This window comes from Anneissia japonica, unplaced genomic scaffold (assembly GCF_011630105.1).
Source record: "Anneissia japonica isolate Jap-2015-1 unplaced genomic scaffold, ASM1163010v1 scaffold522_len1101056_cov227, whole genome shotgun sequence".
Taxonomy (NCBI): Eukaryota; Metazoa; Echinodermata; class Crinoidea; order Comatulida; family Comatulidae; genus Anneissia; species Anneissia japonica.
The window spans coordinates 108,176-129,965 of record NW_022756123.1 but is presented as its reverse complement, the minus strand read 5'-3'; the positions used below and the strand labels follow the sequence as shown (position 1 = coordinate 129,965).

The window sequence follows — 21,790 nt, the reverse complement described above, 5'->3', positions numbered from 1 at the left end:
CGGTGGCGCCGAAGGGCCGACGAAGGTCCTCGGTCGACGGCCCGGAATAAAAACTCCCTTGTATGGGTCACGATGGAGAGCTTTGGCTTAGTGTGGTCCAAAATGTGCTTTTAGGCCACAATGGATTGTAAAAATAACGTTATTTGGATAGACAAATTATTATTTTTTTCTAATTGATGTATACACTGCAATGAAATTAACATCACGTGACAACTATAAGAAAAGTTGTGTTCTGATTTTTATTCGTGCCCTGTCGGCATTTGTATATTCAAGCCCGTTTGGTTAGGGTGTCTATAAAACGAAGACCGAAGACCAAAAAACGAAGACCCCTATTTTTTCTCTTTTATTTTGATAATAATACACCAGGCTGTCACAATATCAAAATTACGATTTTTTTTGGGCGTCAATTTTCAAGGGTCTTTGTTTTATAGACACTCTATATGGGTGTCTACAAAATGAAGACACAAGCAGGCCTGAACCGAAGACCCGAAAACGAAGACCTCCAATTATTTCTCACTTATCTTATTGAAAGTATTTCAAAATCATCACAAGGCAGTTGCGAAGTACCTATTTCATTATTTCATCGGAAAAAATGAGGAATATCAAGAAGTACTTAAGGGTCTTCGTATTATAGACACCCTATATATATGGGTGTCTACAAAACGAAACCCAAGACCCAAAAAACGAAGACCCACATTTTTTTTTTCTCTCAATCGTGATGAAAATAATATTTTTAAATCACTTCATTCTATGTATAGTATTCGTCATTTCAGCACATTATTGCCAGAATCTGAGTCAATTTAATTAATTACTCTTATTCCAGTTCAAAATAGGCAGCTGTCTTGGCGCTGCTACTCTCTAAACGAAAGTAAGGCTTTGCCTTGCGGTACGCGTATTTTTTTTTTGGGTGGGGGTGGGGGAAGGGGAGGCATACAAAAACCTTGAATATTTCATTCATAAACTGGTTTCATGTTAAAATACACAGTAGGGATATTGCATAGTGACGCATATGTGCAGCATCGGTCATTTGGTAGTGACACCAACATGGGATGGATGAGATAATTAAGGGTTTTCGTTTTATAAACACCCTATAATAAATGGGTGTCTACAAAACGAAGACCGAAGACCCAAAAAACGAAGACCCATATTTTTTTTCTCTCAATCGTGATGAAAATAATCTCGTAATTATGATTTGTGACAGCCTGGTTAGTATCATTTTAAAAAAGAGAAAAAAATGTGGGTCTTCGGTCTTCGTTTTGTAGATACCCATATAGGGTGTCTATAAAACGAAGACCCTTAAGTATTTCTTGATATTCCTCATTTTATTCCGATGAAATAAAGAAATTGGTACTTGGCAACTGTTTTATGATGATTTTGAAATACTTTTAATAAGATAATTGAGAAATAATTGGAGGTCTTCGTTTTTCGGGTATTCGGTCTTCGTTTTGTAGACACCCATATAGGGTATCTATAAAACGAAGACCCTCGAAAATTGACGCCCAAAAAAATTCGTAATTTTGATTAGTGACAGCCTAGTGTATTATCATCAAAATAAAAGAGAAAAGAGGGGTCTTCTGGGGTCTTCGATCTTCGTTTTATAGACTCCCCGTTTGGTTAAGCGATATGTAGGCCTATACAGTGCACCCTCCATTTCGAGACCACTGTAATCCCGAGACCCATCTAATATTCGAGACCACTTTTCCAAGAACCAAATAAGAATTTTTTTACTTTTAACACAAATCTAACCCTTTAATAAAAGTGGAGACTAGATCCTGAGATCACCAAAAATCAGGTCATAAATGTGGTCTGGAATGCCAAATGTATTTATAAGAACAATAAAATTTTAAAAAGGACAAAATAATTCTAAAAACCTATAAAATGAGATAAAATAAAAAAATAATTTGTTCCATTTATAAACGTTCCAGTTTTAAAAAGTGACGACCGTTTGTAGCATAAAAAACATCTCACTCGACCACGTAGGGAAAAATTTATATCTTAGTCATCCAGGATATTATTCTCTTTACGAATGGAAAACGTAAAATCTCTCTACTGCAGGATCTATCGTTTGATCAGATCTGTTCCGTCATTGCGACTATGAGGTACTTAAGTTAAAGTGGTCGCGTAATTGAATAGCGCCCTCACATAACTTAAACCTCATAATGCACAAAGAGTGTTTCTCCTCTAAACACCAACTCAACTACTTTTTACAGTATCGTAGTAGGCCTGTATTTCAAGATATAAATGTATACTTACTTTCATTGAGGCGAGGTATGCCATGCCGTTAGCAACCTCGTACGCGTAGCGCAACAGGTCTGTTGGACTCAGATAAGTCTTCATGCTAGTACGATTTGACCCCTCATTCTTTTGTCGACTTGCTCGCAGATGACCTAGTAAATTCCCGTTTGGTAAGTAGTCCATTATAACGTAAAGTGGTTCTAAAGATATAATAGTAAACTTTTTTTCTTTAATTGAAACGTTCTGTTGTGTGCGCACAGTCTTGTGTTTTAATAAATATTCCAACTAGTGCTGAAGTACTAGTAACAGGTGCTTTGTTTTACTTGCTTTACATACTACTTTTATTAAGATAGAAACATTCAGAATATTAAATAAATAAATGGATGCTTTAATAGTGTTTTAATATAACAATTCAATTCAGTTTAATTTATTTTATTGCCGTACGTGCCATCTATGGCCAATATCCGCACAAACACAATGAATATACTTGAAAAAAAAAATCCACACAGCAATGTTTCAATAATATATAACTTGTGTTTGACAGTGACCCTATTATAACCAATTCCAGATTATTCGTCCTCTTTATTAATTCTAAAAGTTGATTAATCCGTGGTAGACTTAGCCTTATTAGGCTTAGTTCAGTTTTCTGTATTTGTGCATTTTTGCGTGGCGCACAGCTAGCTAAAAGCAACTTGCATGCATGCGCTTTTAAATGATTGTTTCCAGGGCCAGACATACCCTTTTCTGTGCAACATCCCAATAGTACGACAATATTCGGATGAACTTCAAGCAACTTCATAACCCTCAGTTCCTTCAACAAGTCCTGTCTGTCCACTTCTGTAGAATTTTCTGATTAAAAATATAATTGTATAATATAATAATATATAATATGTCGTTCTTATATAGCGCTTCATGCCTTTACAAGGCCTATAAGGCGCTTCACATTACTACCCCGGTCATTGGATCAAACACATATGGAACACATTGAAACACCAAATTAAATTATTAAATGAAATTATATTATCATTCCATAAATTGCAGCTAGTAATCAGCGCAGGTTGTGTTGGAACCTACCAGGTACCCACTTGTACTCCTGAGTGGAGAGAAGCAAGTGCCTTGCCCAAGGACACAAGCGATTTGCACAGCCAGAGTTTCGAACCCCCGACCTCAAGGTTGAGAATCCAAGCCACAACCGGTGCGCCAACCGCTCCTACAGTATAGTGTATGCATAACAGTTTATGAATTTCCATTGTTTTAGTCCTAAAAATAAATATCAAATATTTGGACCGAAATATATTATTTTCAGAAATAATCATCTAACGTAAAATTATTTTCAACTTGTTGTTTATCGTCATTTGATAGATCTTCAACCAGGAAAGTTTTTTACAGTACTAATAAAATGATTCCTATTTAGAGACGCCATAAATAAGACAATATTTTTTTCGGAATATTTAACAAATAGGTCTACTTATAATTAATAGTTAAATGCAAGCTACAACAGAAAGCTCTAAATGTACGGTAATACTCATGCGCACAACTACCTTTTAACATCTTGACGGCTACTGTTGTGACGTAACCCGGTCGAATTAAGTCTTTCGCTTCAGCTTTTACTACTTTGCCGAATGAGCCGTGGCCAATCGTTCTACCTAGTTTTAGTTTATCCCTTGAAAACTCAAAATTTCTTCTTTTACCACATGTCAAATTCTTAAACTGCATCGAAGGAATGTTAACGTCTACGTAGGCCTGTTGGAAATGTATAATTTATTATAGAGTAATAGAAATATTATTAATTATATACTAAAACAATCTTGTTATTGCATTTGAATTATATTTATGGAACAAATATTTTTTCTTACTCTGCTAATAGTTTTCAGAAGAGATGGAATACTTTCAACACTTGAACTGCCTGTATGGAATCTATATAGTTGTTCTTCCTGAAAAAAAACCCCAAAATATTTGACTAATCAAATCAAAAGGTTCACCTTTGATGATTATAATAATAATAATAAGAAGATGAAAGTATATTGAATATAAGTAGAATGACATACGAACCATTATATTCACATTTAACTTATCGTTTCATAAAACTTGTCTTTTACCTCATCGTTTATTGGAAATGGTCTGGACTAATAGGCTTCCTGATGCTCATTATTTTTATTCACAAATCATTTCTTATTATTTATGTGATGTCGAGTATCGAATCAATCAATCGAATCAATCAATCAATCAATCAATCAATCAATCAATAGACTAAGGTCTATCAGTTATCATCTCAATTAGTCTAATCACAATTAGTCTAACATCTGTTTTTTTTTTATTTTGATGTTGAAATTATGGATACATTAACGTATATTATAAAATTTAGTTTAGATTTTGGCATTAGACGCCAAAGGGCAAACTCTTACCTCAAGAACACGCCATTTTCTCTTTCGTATTGCAATAATTGCGAGGACTAAAAGAACTCCAAAGGCCATTGCCATGAACAAGCTGACAATCGGAATAGCTATCTTCAGCGCAAGTGTGGTTCGATCCTTGCTATCGGCTGGATTTATTGTTACCACTGGAAACGTTGGCAACACAGAACCTACGACGGAGTGGCTAATGGTTACTTAATTACATTACACGGGTTGGCACGGTATCATTAGTACCGAAATATTTTATATAATAAAAAGACAGTTCAGAGATAGCGCGGGATGGTGCGAAGAATAGAGTGAAATTGATGGCCATTCTTAAGTCTATGTTTACGCTAAAGCGTAGATATCGCTTCAGATCCCAGTTTCAATTGCGTCAAAAAGGGAAATACTCTTTGAACATTTTTTTTGGAGATTAGCCCAAGATTAAAACAAGTGCTACACGTAAAGGAAATATTAACAATACTGTATTATTTCATATGGCATCAGTAATTATCTTGGCTGAATCACTAATTAAATTGGTGGTATTAGGTCATTTCCTTTATTTTTGCTGCATATTATTTCATTGAAAACTTATACTCGTATTTTTTTCTGAGTCACCGTGGAACCTATAATATGGTAAGCGCGTGGTTTACATAGAATTGCTACACTTTCGCTACAGCGTTTTCACTCAAATCGTTGCATCGCGTATTCTCTACGCAATCAACCGACAACCCACTGTCGCCGATATGAGTCGTCTATAGCGTGTAGCGATTTCATGTAAGCAGGATTTAGATCACGTGTCTTACGTGACACATTAGGTTGTTTTTTTTTGTTTTTTTAAGTTTTTGGTTTACATTTTAGATCCATCGCTAGGTATTGACTAACGTATGACGCCAATGACACAAAATTAATGTCCAGTAAAAAATATACATATCGGAATCTGTTAATACTAAAACCTTCTATAATGCATTTTCAAAAGGGTACACGGTGCATTAATAGTATTCAAATGTACACATGGTACCTACTTATTGGGCTTACCTCCACTAGATGTAAATGCAGTTCGTGCTATTGAAAAGTTACCCGGACCAGCTGGGTTACCTGCAGCCAGCCGTACTCTATATGGTTTCTTCGGCTCTAAGTTTGTCAATTTTAGAACTTTGGCTAGAAGAGGCCGAAAATCGTAAACTGTTATGACAACTAAAAACTGTATAGAGTGCATAAATTATCATGTGTTTGTTTAGTTTTCACACTGTCTTTACATAGTAGGGCTCTCCTATAATCTGTGACGTGATTGTAAACTCCCCTTCCTGTTTGTTAAATATAGGTTTATACAGGCAACACGAGTTCCCCAGCTAGCAAGCGGTCAGTAAATCATCACAAATCATGATTTATAGGTATAATTTCAGAGTGATATATATATATATCTAGATGTTAGTTTAACTCTTTACCTGGCTGGATATTTCTATATAACACCTCCCCTTCGTCGACAATACGGTATTCAACTCGGTAGTACGTTATTCTCAAGCCACCATCATTTTTAGGTGGCCTAAATACCAGCTTTATAGTTGTCATTGTTGTTTCTACCTCTTCCAGTATCGGCTCACTTGGTCTACCTGTCGAACAGTCAACATGATAGCAAATCAGGCTCAATGGGCTCAACACGAAACATTTAAGCTCAACCTGCTGGTTGAACACACGTTAGAATTAACAATGACGATTATTACATCATTATCATCATCAACATTATATCATTATCACCATCATCATCAGCAGCAGCAGAGGCAGCAGCAGCTACAGTTAGAGTCTGACTAAAAATAATATTAATTCGTTAATATTAACTTTATTATTGTTAATATTACTATTGCAATTATTATAATATGTTTATTAAAGTACCGTAGTCGTTTGTTTTTGCAGAACCAGTATTTCAAATATTGCTTTTCAAAAAATACTAAAAAAAAACCAAAAAAACCAAACAAACAAACAAAAACAAAAACAATCGCTAATACATGAATAGTATACGAATAAAAACCTACTGTATAATAGTAAAGCAGAACTAACTAGGCTATACGTTAAAATGATATTTATATAAATTCTGTCGCTCAACGTAGTATAATGCATACAATATAAAATGATCAGTCACATGTTAACGCTCGACTGTATTCATATATAAAAAAAAACTAAAGACTAAACCATGCAAAAAGGTTTTCATCAGAATAAGCTTTCACACAATCAATATTTAGTGTACTATGAGTGTTTGAAGCCTAAGTTGGAAAAACTTGGCACGAGTAGGCGGTAACGATCTCAAAAAGGAAGCACTAATTAGAATGAATACCACGACACAGCCTTCAATTACAACTCAATGCTGAAAGCCAATTCCAATAATAATATGCAATGCCTTTGGTCGTTTCGAGTACGAAACTCCTCTTTTCATCATGTACACGTATAATATAAGCCTATATTATTAATTTAATTTGTATTGGTTATTCCTAAAACATATCACAACAAAAAGCTTATTAAACCTAAATATACCATTATAGCTACCGCACATAGGACGGACGGATTATCTGTTGATGTTTTTGAAGGTTTGTGAAGTAAAGGACATTTTCAAAATACATACATTAACAAGAAATATATAAGCCTATTTCCTGTTGTGTGACCATACACACCCAAAAGGTCTGTAACATTGATTTCATGATAATCGTAAAAATAAAATACTCAAACGAGGTGAGCCGGATAAACCATAATTTGTAATTGTTATGTATTATAATTGAGGTGTTTTAGATATTTAGGATCCAAAATAATAAGAATCGTTTTAAATTTACACGACGTCGGTTTTTAATTATCTTTGATCTGATGTTATGAAAAGGCACTTATATATCAGCATTCTTGACAAGTTGAGTATATTACTGAAAGGTCCACTGATTAATCTCAGATAAGAAAGTATAATACATACTCCAAGTATTGAAATACACGCCATCGTGTTGGGATTCAATATTTCGACATTAATTATGTCATCATCAGGAATCAATCATGATGATGACATAATTAATGTCGAAATATTGAATCCCAACACGATGGCGTGTATTTCAATACTTGGAGTATGTATTATACTTTCTTATTTGAGTATATTACTGTTGGTATTATGATGAGAGGTTTTAATCACCAAAAAAACAACATCAGTCATATAATTATTGCATCACGAGTATTTTTTTAATTATTATTTTATAGTTTAGATCCGGTGTCACGTGACGTTTATTTCCCTGTCCTTGACTGTAACATTGTAGTGTTTTACACTAAAATAAGTGGACAACCCCGCCCCCGGAATTCAACTGTTCTACTGTTGTTGAATATAGAAATAATAATTCTATGAGAAGAAAGAAGTGTAGTGATACATAAAAGTTGGGGAAAATCGGAACTAAACAGCTAGCCAAGTAATGAAAGACCTCTGATACATCAAAAAGGGAAAAAAATCCTCTATTCAGGATGCACGCGGCTTCCCCTATACTGTACTGTATCACAAAAGACCCCTATCTTCAATCAATCTATCGAAAATTATATGAAATGATTAGCCATAATTTAGTAAGTAAGGAAGTACCAGAATAAAGTAGGAAGTCACTAGAATAACAAGAACATATGCTGTCAAGAATTAACTGTTTAGTAAATTCATACATTTCTATATTTATAGTAATTGTAATAATTAAGTGACCACAAGGCCTTGGAATTATAAATAAGCCTTCTGCTTCAGCAAAGTGGCAATCCACACACAAGATGCTCTATAATTATAAACTAGTCTCATTTTGAGGCTAATGGAGTGGAGTTGTAATTATCGTATTTTATGTATTTGTTTGTTTGTTTATTTGGATTTATGTTTGCAACAAGAAAATAAAAAATGAAACAATTTGTCTATCTGCAGTGCATTGTTACTCAGTTAACATTCAAACAGATTGGTTAAATGTATTCTTAATTACGTTTCCGAAAAATCAGATCTTAATTAGAACTGATATCACAGCCACCCAATTAAACAACTTGATTGCAATTTTCAATCGTTGATTCATAACCCGTTTCCTTAAACATTGATAAATAAGAGAAGATGGCAGATTCAAAGAACAATGGCGTCTGAATAATGTTCAAACAATAAATAATTATTAGTAATTGGTACGTGCCATAGTACAATGGTACTATTACCGCTAATGTTAATATAAACATTACAGTATAATTCCAAAATATGTCTCATTTCAGCTCCCGTGAGTTTTTCGTCAAATATGTGTGTGTGTGTGTGTTTAAATATATATCAGGGAGTAATTTCACTGTTCCCTGATATATATATATATATATATAATATTTAATATATATAATATTTAATATAGATATATTATTAGTACTGTAGTATTATATTATTATAAATGTCTTCATTTTATTTAAATCTGATAATGTTTACATAGTTGAGTAATAAGTATTATTAATTGTCCTATTATTATTATTATAATTAGGTCTATTGTCTTTAAGATTACAATAAAATTATTTAATATAATTTTAGCTGCGGATAATAATGATATTACAAACTTAAGGCCTGTTTGCCTTAAACGATAAAAAGCTACAAAGCAATTGTTCATATAAAAAATAAAAGAAATAGGCCTAATAGAAGTTTTCACACTAACACGATTCGATAACGATTTATCGTGTACCGTACTCGCGCGAATAAGCGCCCGGGCGCTTAAAATATTTTTTGCACTTTCTGAAGGGCGCTTATTCAAACGGGGCGCTTATTTGAACGGGACGCTTATAAAAACAGAGTGGAAATTGGGGGGGGGGCGCTTATGGAAATAGATGAAAATCGAGGGGTTCTTATGGAAAATTATTAAATTTAAGAGGCACTTTTGAATGAAAAGGACATTACGAATGGTGGTTAGGCGGAAAAAATAATCCTCCAGAGAACATGGCTCACGACAAGAATGCAATTAATGGTGGTGGGTAGTGGTTAGCTTGTTGGACATCGGCCGATTGAGATTAACAGGGTGGCAGGATCAATGTATTTTTTCTTGAAAACTCAGATGAGAATGTGTTAAATGTCGGAAAAAGAAAAAGAGGATAGACAAATATGTAAAAAGTGTAAAGTTGGAAATATACTGTCTGTCCAGGGATCGGAGCTCTCATGTCCAAGAGAAATATCCTCATTTTGGTATTGACATAAAAAAAGAATTTGATTTTATTTGTATACACGATAAATTGTTATCGAATCCTGCTAGTGTGAAAACTTCTCTTATTTCTTTTATTTTTTATAGGAACAAATTGCAGCTTTTTATTGTTGATCCTTATCGTCATAGTGTAAACAGGCCTTTACGGTGTTACAAATCGTCATCAGAATGATCTTTCTCTTATACACATCTAGATGTGTATAAGAGACAGCTCCAATATTCTATGTATACCTATACTAATTGCATGAAATAATTAAATTTCATAAAGTTATTTGCCTAATATCAAGAAACACGAATGTCTTATTAAACGCGTTACACACAGATACAACCTTTTATTTAAATAATAATGCAACTCACAAATTTCATAAAGTTATTTGCCTGATATCAAGAAACACCAACGTCTTATTAAACGCGTTGCACACAGATAAAACCTTTTATTTTAAATAATTCAACTCACAAGTTGGTCTTCCAGCTGTCTCTTATACACATCTAGATGTGTATAAGAGACAGTTATAATACTTTGTTATAATTTCATTTGGTAGGTCATCACAGAATTATCATTGGTTGTACATTTAAATAAGAAACCAATTGCTATGCAAGTATCTGATAGATAATGTAGAAGGTGTTGCCATTCATAAGTTTAGAATATTACCTCCGGGGCCATCCACACTCAACATCATGACGTCAGAGATTGGAGGCTTTGATGACATCATCGTGCATTTCCAATCCCCACTGTCGTCTAGTCTAGCACTACGAATCACCAATTCCCAAGTCCCACGAACGGGGTTTAAGACTATATAACGGCTACTGCGTTCCTTGTAAGTTATTTTCGTGTTATTTGTAATCTATTTAAAGCATAAGTATAGTTATATCAATGATTACGTTTGTTTAACGCTATATATATAAAATACTGACTTAAAGAATCATTGTTTTTATACACACATATTTATATACACCTACATATTATATGCACCTTGATGTGTACATAATAATGTACTTTTGTTATCGCTGGATTTGGGATGGCATGCCTCATTATAACGATAATGAGTACTCAGATACATATTTTTTCTTTTGTAACATTAAGTTTTATTTCGATTCTCCAATATTCTATGTATACCTATACTAATTGCATGAAATAATTAAATTTCATAAAGTTATTTGCCTAATATCAAGAAACACGAATGTCTTATTAAACGCGTTACACACAGATACAACCTTTTATTTAAATAATAATGCAACACACAAATTTCATAAAGTTATTTGCCTGATATCAAGAAACACCAACGTCTTATTAAACGCGTTGCACACAGATAAAACCTTTTATTTTAAATAATGCAACTCACAAGTTGGTCTTCCAGTGACCACCTGACATCGTAGGGTATGTTTCTGCTGGTTATTCGACATGTGATTTTAACTCTTTGGCCTTTGGCAACTCTCTGATCCGGTGTAACGTCCACAGTCTGTGAAATTGTGTAGTGGAGGCCTGTTTGGAAATAAAGCAATTCATACTAGTGACCCCACTCCAAGATATAGAGGACATAATTGTAATTTTTGATAAACGTTACACGCAAAAACACTACATCCTTTCTCCTACTGCATATGCATATTAAACGTTATCAGAAAATGAAACTGCGTGTGGGGAAAAAGTCGACCCAGCCGGGATTCGGACCCGGGGACCTTCTACAGTCTATACAGGCCTTAACAACATGGACAACTGAAAATTCGTTTGAAATTCAAATCCAATGAAATCAACTGATTGTTCACATTCTTTCATGTATGCGTAGTTGAACAGCAATAGTATACTCAATGCACAAATAACAGAGATCAGTATGACACCCCCCCCCCCTCTTTTCTTAAGCATTTCAACGACAAGACGGGTTCTCTTAAAAGAAACTTTTTAAATAATTCATAGTACAATACAAAGATAAACCCTACGTGTGCATTGGCGTAGCTAGGTGATGATGGGCCCCAGTGCAAAAATAATTACCAGGCCTTTTGATTGAAGCTTCAATTACGGCCGTCAAGCCTATGACGGCCTGCGTCGTGCGGCCGTCTTCTCTCTTCGCTCCTTGTGAGCATTAGACAACAATCAGCGGATGGCGCGCCGTCCGCTTATTTTTGGTGGAGTCTGAACGGATCGCGTCGTGATTAAAAACGATCCGTTGGGCGCGCATTGTGGCGTTGCGTTCGCTAAAAGATCGCGTCGGCCGACGACATTCGGGCGCAGTTAGTGCCCGGCGGCAGGAATGGCAGACTATGATGACAGCAGATACGGCACGCACTGTAACTCAATGCAGTTGAACTCCTCAAATAGGCCTCCCTTATTTCTGATTTTGTATTTTCTTTTATGCGTGTATTAAATAGATAGCATATGATGATGCCTTGTTCTTTGGATTTTAAGACGGTCCATTTTTTTTATTTGGTATTCTATTATGACTAATGACATATCTAGCAGTGACAGGAAACACGTGTCTGGAATACACCTCCGCTTTTACCAATTTGTAAGCACCATAATTTTGTATTGTATTATACCAGATTCACCAAACACACACATATCCTAAGCGAATTATGGTACACAATTTACATAAAAGTCCTGTAATACTAAGTGTATATAGTTGTATGTAGTTGTGGCAGTACCCCGGATGCACTCCAATTTGAAATAGGCTTATGTATATAGTATTGTAATGATATAAAAACTATATGAGTACTGTTAATATTTTTTCGCCGAAACTATAAAAAAAATATATAAGAAATTGTTTAGTATGTTAACGGAAAGTAAAAACTGTTACCTTTTGTCAGGTCTATTTTAAATTATTTTACTGAATATTAAGTACCATTATACTCAAAATGATAATGATGATAATATGCCCAACAATAACATAATCAATGACAGTGACATTAACAATAACACTAACAATAATAATAACAATAATAATAATAATAATAATAATGCAATAATAATAATATAATTATAATAGTAATAATTATGATGATAATAATAGGTCAAATGATGGTGTATGTCTATCTAGAGAGCATTGGGATAAATCGTATGTCTCTTTGGTTTTACATGTAACTGTAATGTGCTGAAGAGATCGTAATTTTCATTATTTCTGTTTGTATAGAATATTAAGTAAAAAAAACATTACACAAGCCATGCCAACTTAAGATAACGATGCAAAATAATTTAATGTACTCGTGCTTTTATTATGTGGACCACTATCTCATGTAACATATTCTTATATCACACTTTGATGCGTTTTAGTTGAATGGAATTTTTAGTAGGCATATGCCTTAAATATCCGGCTGAATTTATATCATTCTTACCTTGAAAGCATAAAATTCCAATCAATGAGTAGAATCCTATCGCCATGATGGGTGGGATTATTTTATTTCTACTTGGCAAAACTTCCGCCGCATCTAATGGGTTGAACTTGCAATATGTATATAGAACTCACATCTACTTAACGGTTGTTTCTATGTTGATCATAGTAAGCGCTATTCAAATGCAGTCTGACGCCTTCATGACTCTAACTCGCAGATTTCCGCAAACGGGGCTTTTCAACTAATGTATGTAATTTGCCGGAAGTAGTGATAATACGTCATAACTTTTTAAATTGTTGACAGTATTTTCAAGAAGTTCAAAAACTATACTATTAAAACGATTAATATATATATTGATAAAGTTCAATTCCAAATAATTAATATTGTTTCAAAAAATTAAAAACTTAAAAAATTGAAAATGTAAAAAGTATTATTCATAAAATCCCAACAGTTCATAGTTAATTCCGGTCAAACTAAATAAATGTTTGTCGATAGAGGGCAGTATACTTTAATACAAAAAATGAATAGAAATAATTACAGTGACGTGTGGCAATACAAAACACTAACGGGTTGACGCAGATATTTTTTTCATAATATTATAATATTCCAAGAATCTACCAACAGCTTTTGAAACAAAGAATTAAACTATAAAATGAATTTTAAATTATTTCAGCTTTTCTGTTCTTGATAGAATTATACTGGAACGTTGGAAAGACAGCTATTAGTTGATTACAGGTTAGTAAACAATATCTTGTGGATGACTCCAAATGTAGAAATATCACTTCTGTCCGATTAATCAGTCTGTTCCCGAGAAATTTACTTTCACTGACCTTAAAATGAAATATACAATAACAATTTAATTTCTAAGAGTTTTCGCTAAAATATTAACACAAAAAAAATAGATGTCAGCATATATGACTTAGAAACTTTATGAAGTTAATTATTCCATATTTAAATACACTTAGGACATGGTATTATACATCTCTAATTTAATGCTAAAACCTTTTGATAAATATAGGCCTCAGAGAAAGTTAAAAAAAAAAAGCTTATCATGGCATGTATAGATTATCCAAATAAACGACTCATTTATATATTTGCATTTTGTGTATATGTGTATTTTACATAATACATTATTTTAAATCTTGAATTGGTTCCTGCGATTTGATTAAAAACTCAGAGAACTATTGTATATTGTCTCGTTTCTGCCAATATAAAATCTTGAATATTGAATCATTTTTTTTATCAACACCGATCTATTATATAAAATATCAACATAAGTCAAACACAATTTCTATGTTGTCCCAATGACTTACCTTCTTCAACAATAACGTTAATAGAACAGCTTAAATTGTTTCCAATGCATGTGTACGTTCCAGCATCAGAATAATCGACATTGACTATTAGGATGTATTTGTAGAAGTAAAAATAACCGCTAATCCAGTCTACATTAGATCAAATGTAAAGAGTAAACGTGTATAGTGGAAATAATTTTTTTTTAATTAGTTGACTAATTTCTAATGGAAAAAAAATCATGTTAGTTGACATTTTGAAAATGTAAAACAGTGCGGAATGCTTAACGTTGACACTCCAAGTAATTTTGTGCCTCGCTGGTGATAACCTTCAAAAGCTAAGCGGTACTCATAGTAGGCCTATACATAGTGTTCATTTAAGCTCTTACGCGTTAGCATTATTAAAGTGTTTTGTTCACTAGAAAGTTAAGCACCTGTGAATTTAATGCTAAACACATCTATCCCCTAAGCACATTATTTGCTATGCCACCATGCCCGGAAAACACCTTAAGCTTTTAAACGTCCCACCCAGTGTTTAAACTCCATACGTTGCTTTGCAGTGCGGTTTTGCAATGTTTGTAGCATTATTAGGCTAACTTTTTACCTGGTAATGAATAGCCATCTTTCTTCCAGGTAACAGAGTAGAAATCTAGTTTACATATGATGATTCCGAAATACGTATTCACGATTAGTCTTTGAGTTTCTATAGTAAAAAAAATAAATGACAATATTTGTTTTCGCTTCAATTTAGTAGACATTCATTTCTTTCATTGAAAACAGAATACACTGAATGTGAAATACATAATAAGTTGTTATAACAAAGAACATAATAATTACAGCGATCGTTAATTCATTTACTAATTTAACAAAACAACGAAATTTCTCATTTAACAAATAAAAAACTAAACATTTTAAATACTTACCACACTACGACAATTTAGACGTCAGCATAAAAAAAAACTCATTGTCTTTAAAATTTTTAATAATCAGGTACTACCAATATATCTAAAGAATAGTTCTTATAATTTTGGTAATATTAGATATCTTAAATTAAAAATTGCTAGAAATAAATTGTATTAAACTCCTTTTTTCCATTCCGTACTCCAAATTTGGAGTAATTCACAAGATAATAAAACAACATTTGAATTCCTCCCCCCCCCCCCCCCCCCCCATTCTACAGATTCCATATCCTTTTGGGTTGATTTGTTCTTTTTGATGATCAAATTAATATTTTAAAAAAGTATTAAGAAAAAACGTAATCATACGACGTTTCGCTGATATTCTTTCTATCAAAATATACATCGGAGAAACCAGGAGAGCCTTCCAAACCAGGAGAGCCTTCCAAACCAGGAGAGCCTTCCACACCAGATTACATGAACAGATGCCAAAAATAACACAGTAGGTGTCACAACTCGAACACCAGTTCCTTGAGTACCACCACAATTCATGAATCAGTCATAACAGACCATGCCTCTCGCACAAACCATATCGGGATGCAACGACCTTAGTCAAAGAAAGTTGATGGTTCTGGTTCTGGTGGGTAAAGCTCCCGATCTCCTAAGGACTCTAAAAATATGAATATAACAGGAGGGGTGGAAATAGTGTCGAATTGGAAAGGTCCACCACCGTAGTTTAAGACGCGCAGCGTCAGGCGTCAGTCATGAGCAGGCTTGCCGTTACCGACTCAGGTCGCATTAAACCTTTGAGAGACGGGTTCATGAATCTCTTCAAAATCACAGGGACATAAAACTTTAATTATTTACGACGACCTCATCCATTGCAGGGGGACTCCCGAAGACTACTATTCGTTATAACAGCAAGACGACTGATGGCGCACTTCGTTCGCAACACATGCGGGGTTATACTATGACCAAGCTGTAACACCTCAGTTCACTTGAAAATGCTGATAGAATATCAGCGAAACGTCGTGTGATTACGTTTTTCCTTAATATTAATTTGATCATCAAAAATGAACAAATCAACCCAATAATTGATATTGGATCTAGATGAATTTTTTCAATAATCTTCGAAAAATTGTTATAATGTATAAGATGTCTCGAGAGCTATATGATACACACACCTGTACACGTCTCGGTTTTAGTAACTTAAATTTTCATGCTGTATATTCCCAATTATGGGTCAACAGATAACCCCACTATTATTTTAATTAGAGGCAGTACACGACAAAATGAAAAACAAAATTGCATGCAAATTGTTCAAAGTATAATATTTTAAGTACAAATCGTCTTTCTGTTTAATTCTGCTATTCATTTAAAGCGCCAACACAGAAAGGAATTCAGTGGTCCCAGTCTTTAAGGACTCGTTGTTGTGAAGGGCCTATAGTAGGGAGCTTTCGATTGCACGACGACGGTAGGACGTAGAACGTAATGACGTCACTAAAAGTTATCTGCGCATGCGAGAACGTTAAGGTTACCTCGTCGAGTAGATTAAATCTACGTATGCAGAGAACGTAGGACGACAGGTAGAACGGTCACGCATGAGTGATTCGGTTCTAGCGTCGCGTCGTCGTACAAATCTAAATCTCCCTAACGTATTGTTGAAAAATACTTACCATCATCGTTAGTTTGAAATTTGATGTGATTTGAGGATTCGCTAGTTCCACCCTCACTAACAGCCACGCCATATACGTCATAATCTGTAGAGGGCGTCAGTGGCGTTACGTCGATACTCAGAGACACTTCTGAATAAACATGTATAAAGTAGTTAATTAGGTAAATTTGTTAGCAATCTACACTACAAAAAGGAAAAGCATATGATCCTTGAGCTAAAATACATTTCAAAATGTGTTAAAGTTGCCACATTTCAAAATCATATCTCATTTATTATCATGATGTATTTGTATTGAATTTTGATGGAAAATAAAGTCGTATTGGCTTAATTTTTATTTTTCCACGATTCCATCCATTTAAGTAGGTATAAAAAACAACACGTTTTCTGACTGGAATAATGTTTATTTACTACATGTTACTATTAAATTAAACCAGAGTGATGTTCAGGACATACTATAAGTACTATTCACAGGTTTCATTTATCATGTCTTTGCTTTATTTTCCTCTTGATTACATTTCAATTAATCATCCAAAATCATTCATTTTAAATCAACGGTTCAATTATATTCAAACTTTTTTTTTAAAAACAAACATGTCAAAAGGTCAAATTACTAAAGTATGGAAGGTACAAAGAGTATTCAACCAAATTATTATTACGCCCTCTATCGTATTGATTTCCTTCATAATATTCGACTTTGCCTACGATAGAAGAAAAGCAAAGAACATTATTTTCAGAAGAAAGCAGTTTTTAATGTATGAACCTTGAATGGTATACTTAACCTATATAGCCTAAAATTGCAAAAAAAATATATGTATTATAATCCAACTAATTATACCATCGTTATACGTGCTTCCAGACACAGTTAAATTGGTGCCATTGACATACAAAACGTAGTGAAATCCAGGTAGCACATCCAAAGAATTGGAAGAATTGATGTGGATAATTGCGCTGCGAGATTTGATGTCTTCATCAAGTACCCAAATTAACGGAGCAGTCGGTACCTCTGATATACGATAGAAAATACATCGAGTGATTTGTAACTTACATATTTAAGAACACAAATTTATTCAACAAAATTAATAACTGAACAAAAAAGTTCTTTCGTTGAAGCATAACAGGCTGTTTACAACTGGAACTGTTTAGTGAATGCTGTAAACTAGTTAGGGCTTGCACGAGTAAAAATTGATAAGTTATCATGTCCGTGTAAAGCCTATGCTGGACCAATTGCTTGGTCGATTGTGTTATTTTTTAACGACATGTTGAGCTGTTAATGCAGTAAGGTTGACAATAACAACTGAAATGATACTTGAAAAGGGTAAGTTGTGAACATTAAGACACGAAACACTTTAGTATTGCAGATAACAATCGATAAAAAATGCAAAAAATACTTACCGTAGATAATCGTCACCGTGATTAATTTTGCCTGATTGTCACCTGTTTCTCGCTGGAAACCTTCGCAGATGTACTCACCAGCGTCGCTTCCGGCAACGTCATTGACACGTAAAGACCCATCAGCGAGTATCACATACTTTGCTATTTAAATAACAAAATAATAGTTATCAATTTTTTTTAATTTCAGACAATGTCCATAACAAAATACAAATACAAAATAAGAAACACAAAACAAATGAGATTTATGATAGGCCTCTCTAAATTATAAATATTCAATTTATTGTTTTTTTATTATTATTTTTATTTTTTCTAATTCATAGTTTGTATTTTATAAAAGTAAGACTTTTTTTTTTATAAATTACATGATTCATTGATAGGCTTCTCGTTAACCGTCCACATGACTTTCGGTGTTGGACGCCCCGCAACTTTACATCTTATAGTTCCACTCTCACGAAAAGTAAGGTTTTGTCGCTGTGGTGTTTCCATTGATATTGGTTCTACCATAAACACAACAAAAAAACAAAAACGTTATTTTAGTTGGTGAAACGGTACGGTGGTGTGAGACCCTGTTTGTTTGTAGTGTTATCCTAAGTTTCATTATGTTTTTAAATAGTGTACTGTATTTTGGTTACTTTCTGGTTTACTCGTGCATACACATACAAGCTACACACACATACGCGTCACATGGCCTATGTACTGTAGGACTCTACATGTTTAATTCCATGTGTATATATTGTTATATTATATATTTATTATTGTATCAGTAAAATGTCGTCTTGCTTTTTATAATGTTCAAAGAAACAAATCTCGAATATATGTATATTATGTATGATATGAATATTGAATCTTGATCTTGAATCGTGTATATATTTAGCCGATATCTATCGTTGCATGTACTGTAGAAACGAACAAAGTTCATTACCATTACCACCATTAGTCAATATGAATTATTATTTCTTGATCAACCAAACATAACATTGTAACGTCACCTTTGGACGTTGCGATAACAAATTTCGATTTTTTTCAAATGAGTTTCTACAGCATAGATTCAGATGACATAATCAATAATCTTGTATACAGGTTTATAGGTCGTGACAATCGATTGGTGTTAAGACAATCAATATTGTGTGATGCTATATATAGTTTTCTCAAAGAAGTGTTTATACTTCTTATTTACGTGTAACATTTGTTATATACAAAAAGTAACTCTTCGGAGATCCCGCCTTGTCGTTTAAAATGTTTAAGAACAGGGAGTATCACATCTATCTCTATTTCACGTGTGTGCGTCGAATACTATTATTGTGTTGGTGACAAATAATCGGATTCAACGAAAGTCCCAAGCGGTCCAGTAGATTAGTGTCTGCTAAAACAGCTTAAACCTCAGCTGGGCAACTTTTTTCTTCACACACCTCCTTATTTACCATTTACAAGTTATACCGGTATCTTATAATGTAATAGATATTTCGCTAAGCCCCGCTCCTTGGATATTGTTAATGTTACAAAGTGACAATGTAAACGTGCACATAGCTACCAACCTGAGAGATATGAAATGCGTGACTACACCAGTTGAGTGGGAATGGGGTGGGGACGCCAGGGCCCCTCTGGTTAGTGGCGGAACCCTGGAGGCCCGGGCTCCAGTCACATAATCAACGGTTGGTTGTGATAATGGAACGCACAAGACCGCACGCGACTACTAGATTCTACTAAGTGCATGGTTGGCTGGGTTGTTTTGATGGGGAAAGAGAAATTTTCTCGGAAAATTGATTCTCGAACGCGAAAACGAAAGCGCTAATGACTCCAGCTATTGCATGACAGTTTTTAAAATTCAATATCACCAATTTCTTCTAATTTTAAATACATTTTCTTATGAATTCGTGATAATTCGTTATCACGCATAGACTTGTGCTAAATACGTGACAAATTTCTGATCACACACGTTTTCTGCAAAGTTGTTTCATTCAAAATCACTTTGAAATGCGGAACCGTCCCGCACGATGAGAGACGGTTGGTAACTATGCGTGCGTAACCACCGGTGCTATTCTCGGTTCAGTTGTGCAGTTTGACTGGGAGAGGGTCAAAGAGAATAAAAGCATTATTACCTTTTTGTAATATGGTCACATCATTTTGAGAGTCCTTGCCCCTACACGCGTAAGTTCCATAATCATCATCATTTTCCAGTCCCACTATTGTTAGTTTAGTTTTCCATGGGAACACATTTTCAGTAAAAAAAACTGAAACAGAATAATGTCTGTTTTGAAATCGACAAGTATACCCAAAATAAATCATTTAGTTTGCAAAACAATATGGAATCTTTATTGGCAGTTAATTTAACTGTGGATAGATAAGAAAGAAATATCTCCTTTTCAAACACGACAATCTCAATACAAACGTTTCTTTTTATTTATTCATCAGTGTTGAATATTATACTTTCTTTTTAGGTTAAGGAAAGAACGATGCGATTGCTTTGGCCTGGCCCTGAGGACTGACCTGTTGAATGCTCCATATCAGTCTGTAGGACGTCTTTTGCTAAGTCGATGGTAATGTTCCAGGTGTTAGCTGTGTAGGTGCTTGTGAATGAGGTCACCCGGCCGTACTTTTCCTCCAGATAGAGAAGCATTTCTACTGTTTTTCCGCCGTATTCTGCATCATCGCCAATCCCATATGGCGCATCTTTCGGCTTGTGAATAGCGTCAACACGGCCTCGCACAATCAGGTTATCTTCGTCTTGATACCTCGATAACTCAAATACAAATTCAAATTTTATTTTCGAATGAAAATAAATATTTCAAACAAGAAAGTCTAAACCTCCCATTGTAGGATTGTCAAAAGTTTTTAAGTGACTCTCTAGACAAAATCCACACACAAAACATAATGAAGCACTAAACAAATTATAAACAATTAAATCAGCTAAAGACGCTACCAAATTTTTCTATTGAACAAAATTATGCTTCGTTAAGAAATAAAAGAATTTCAGTATTTTGATCGAGATATTCTTTGATTCCTCAACAATGATGTGGGGTGGCGGTGGATCTAATAATATTATTATCTGGAAGAGAATTGAAAAGTTTGCTAAAGTGAATAGGCGCCTATATGGTGAGTACTTTTATGCATTAGTTGTGGATGTCTATGGTTAACATAAATATCAGGCAGATAACAATCAAGATAAATGTAAAGCCCTTTAACAATAAGATGCAAAAACATAATGCTAGAATACAAAGATGAAATATTAAGATGCTTGAGTCTCTCTGAATAAGGAGGAAGGGCACGCCAATGCCCACAAATGACTAAGGATCTGGTGAATCTGTGTTGTGCCCTTTCCAAAGGTGTTTGGTGGAAATGGCCATGCTAGGGTTACTACGGATGGGTACCGTGCCATACGGTACCGGTACGTTAT

General features: G+C 34.1%; 4 protein-coding genes across 4 annotated transcripts in view; all 4 read right to left on the bottom strand.

Annotated features, from left to right (window-relative positions):
- Positions 1–2,193: 2,193 nt before the first annotated feature.
- LOC117124023 (fibroblast growth factor receptor 2-like) lies at positions 2,194–6,432 on the bottom strand. Its single transcript, XM_033270145.1, has 7 exons — positions 6,077–6,432; positions 5,667–5,789; positions 4,641–4,819; positions 4,092–4,169; positions 3,777–3,978; positions 2,974–3,084; positions 2,194–2,435 (listed from the first exon to the last, which is right to left on the bottom strand). The coding sequence occupies exons 1-7, from the start codon at positions 6,198–6,200 to the stop codon at positions 2,194–2,196; spliced, it is 1,059 nt and encodes a 352-aa protein (XP_033126036.1). The 5' UTR covers positions 6,201–6,432.
- A 3,907-nt stretch (positions 6,433–10,339) lies between these two features.
- Positions 10,340–13,284, bottom strand: LOC117124084. Its single transcript, XM_033270224.1, has 3 exons — positions 13,148–13,284; positions 11,167–11,306; positions 10,340–10,668 (listed from the first exon to the last, which is right to left on the bottom strand). Exons 1-3 carry the CDS (start codon positions 13,191–13,193, stop codon positions 10,456–10,458), a joined length of 399 nt encoding a protein of 132 aa, XP_033126115.1. The 5' UTR covers positions 13,194–13,284; the 3' UTR covers positions 10,340–10,455.
- On the bottom strand, positions 12,985–21,180 carry LOC117124083 (hemicentin-1-like). The gene is made up of 9 exons (XM_033270223.1): positions 20,884–21,180; positions 20,496–20,627; positions 18,759–18,893; positions 18,397–18,537; positions 17,840–18,007; positions 17,006–17,134; positions 15,038–15,136; positions 14,458–14,586; positions 12,985–13,974 (listed from the first exon to the last, which is right to left on the bottom strand). The coding sequence occupies exons 1-9, from the start codon at positions 21,011–21,013 to the stop codon at positions 13,967–13,969; spliced, it is 1,071 nt and encodes a 356-aa protein (XP_033126114.1). The 5' UTR covers positions 21,014–21,180; the 3' UTR covers positions 12,985–13,966.
- Positions 21,181–21,506: 326 nt separating this feature from the next.
- The window catches only part of LOC117124022, a 3,972-nt gene continuing 3,688 nt past the window's right edge, over positions 21,507–21,790 (bottom strand). The window contains exon 4 of the mRNA XM_033270144.1: positions 21,507–21,520. Within this exon, the coding sequence (XP_033126035.1) occupies positions 21,507–21,520 (14 nt within the window). The remainder of the gene's footprint in view (positions 21,521–21,790) is intronic.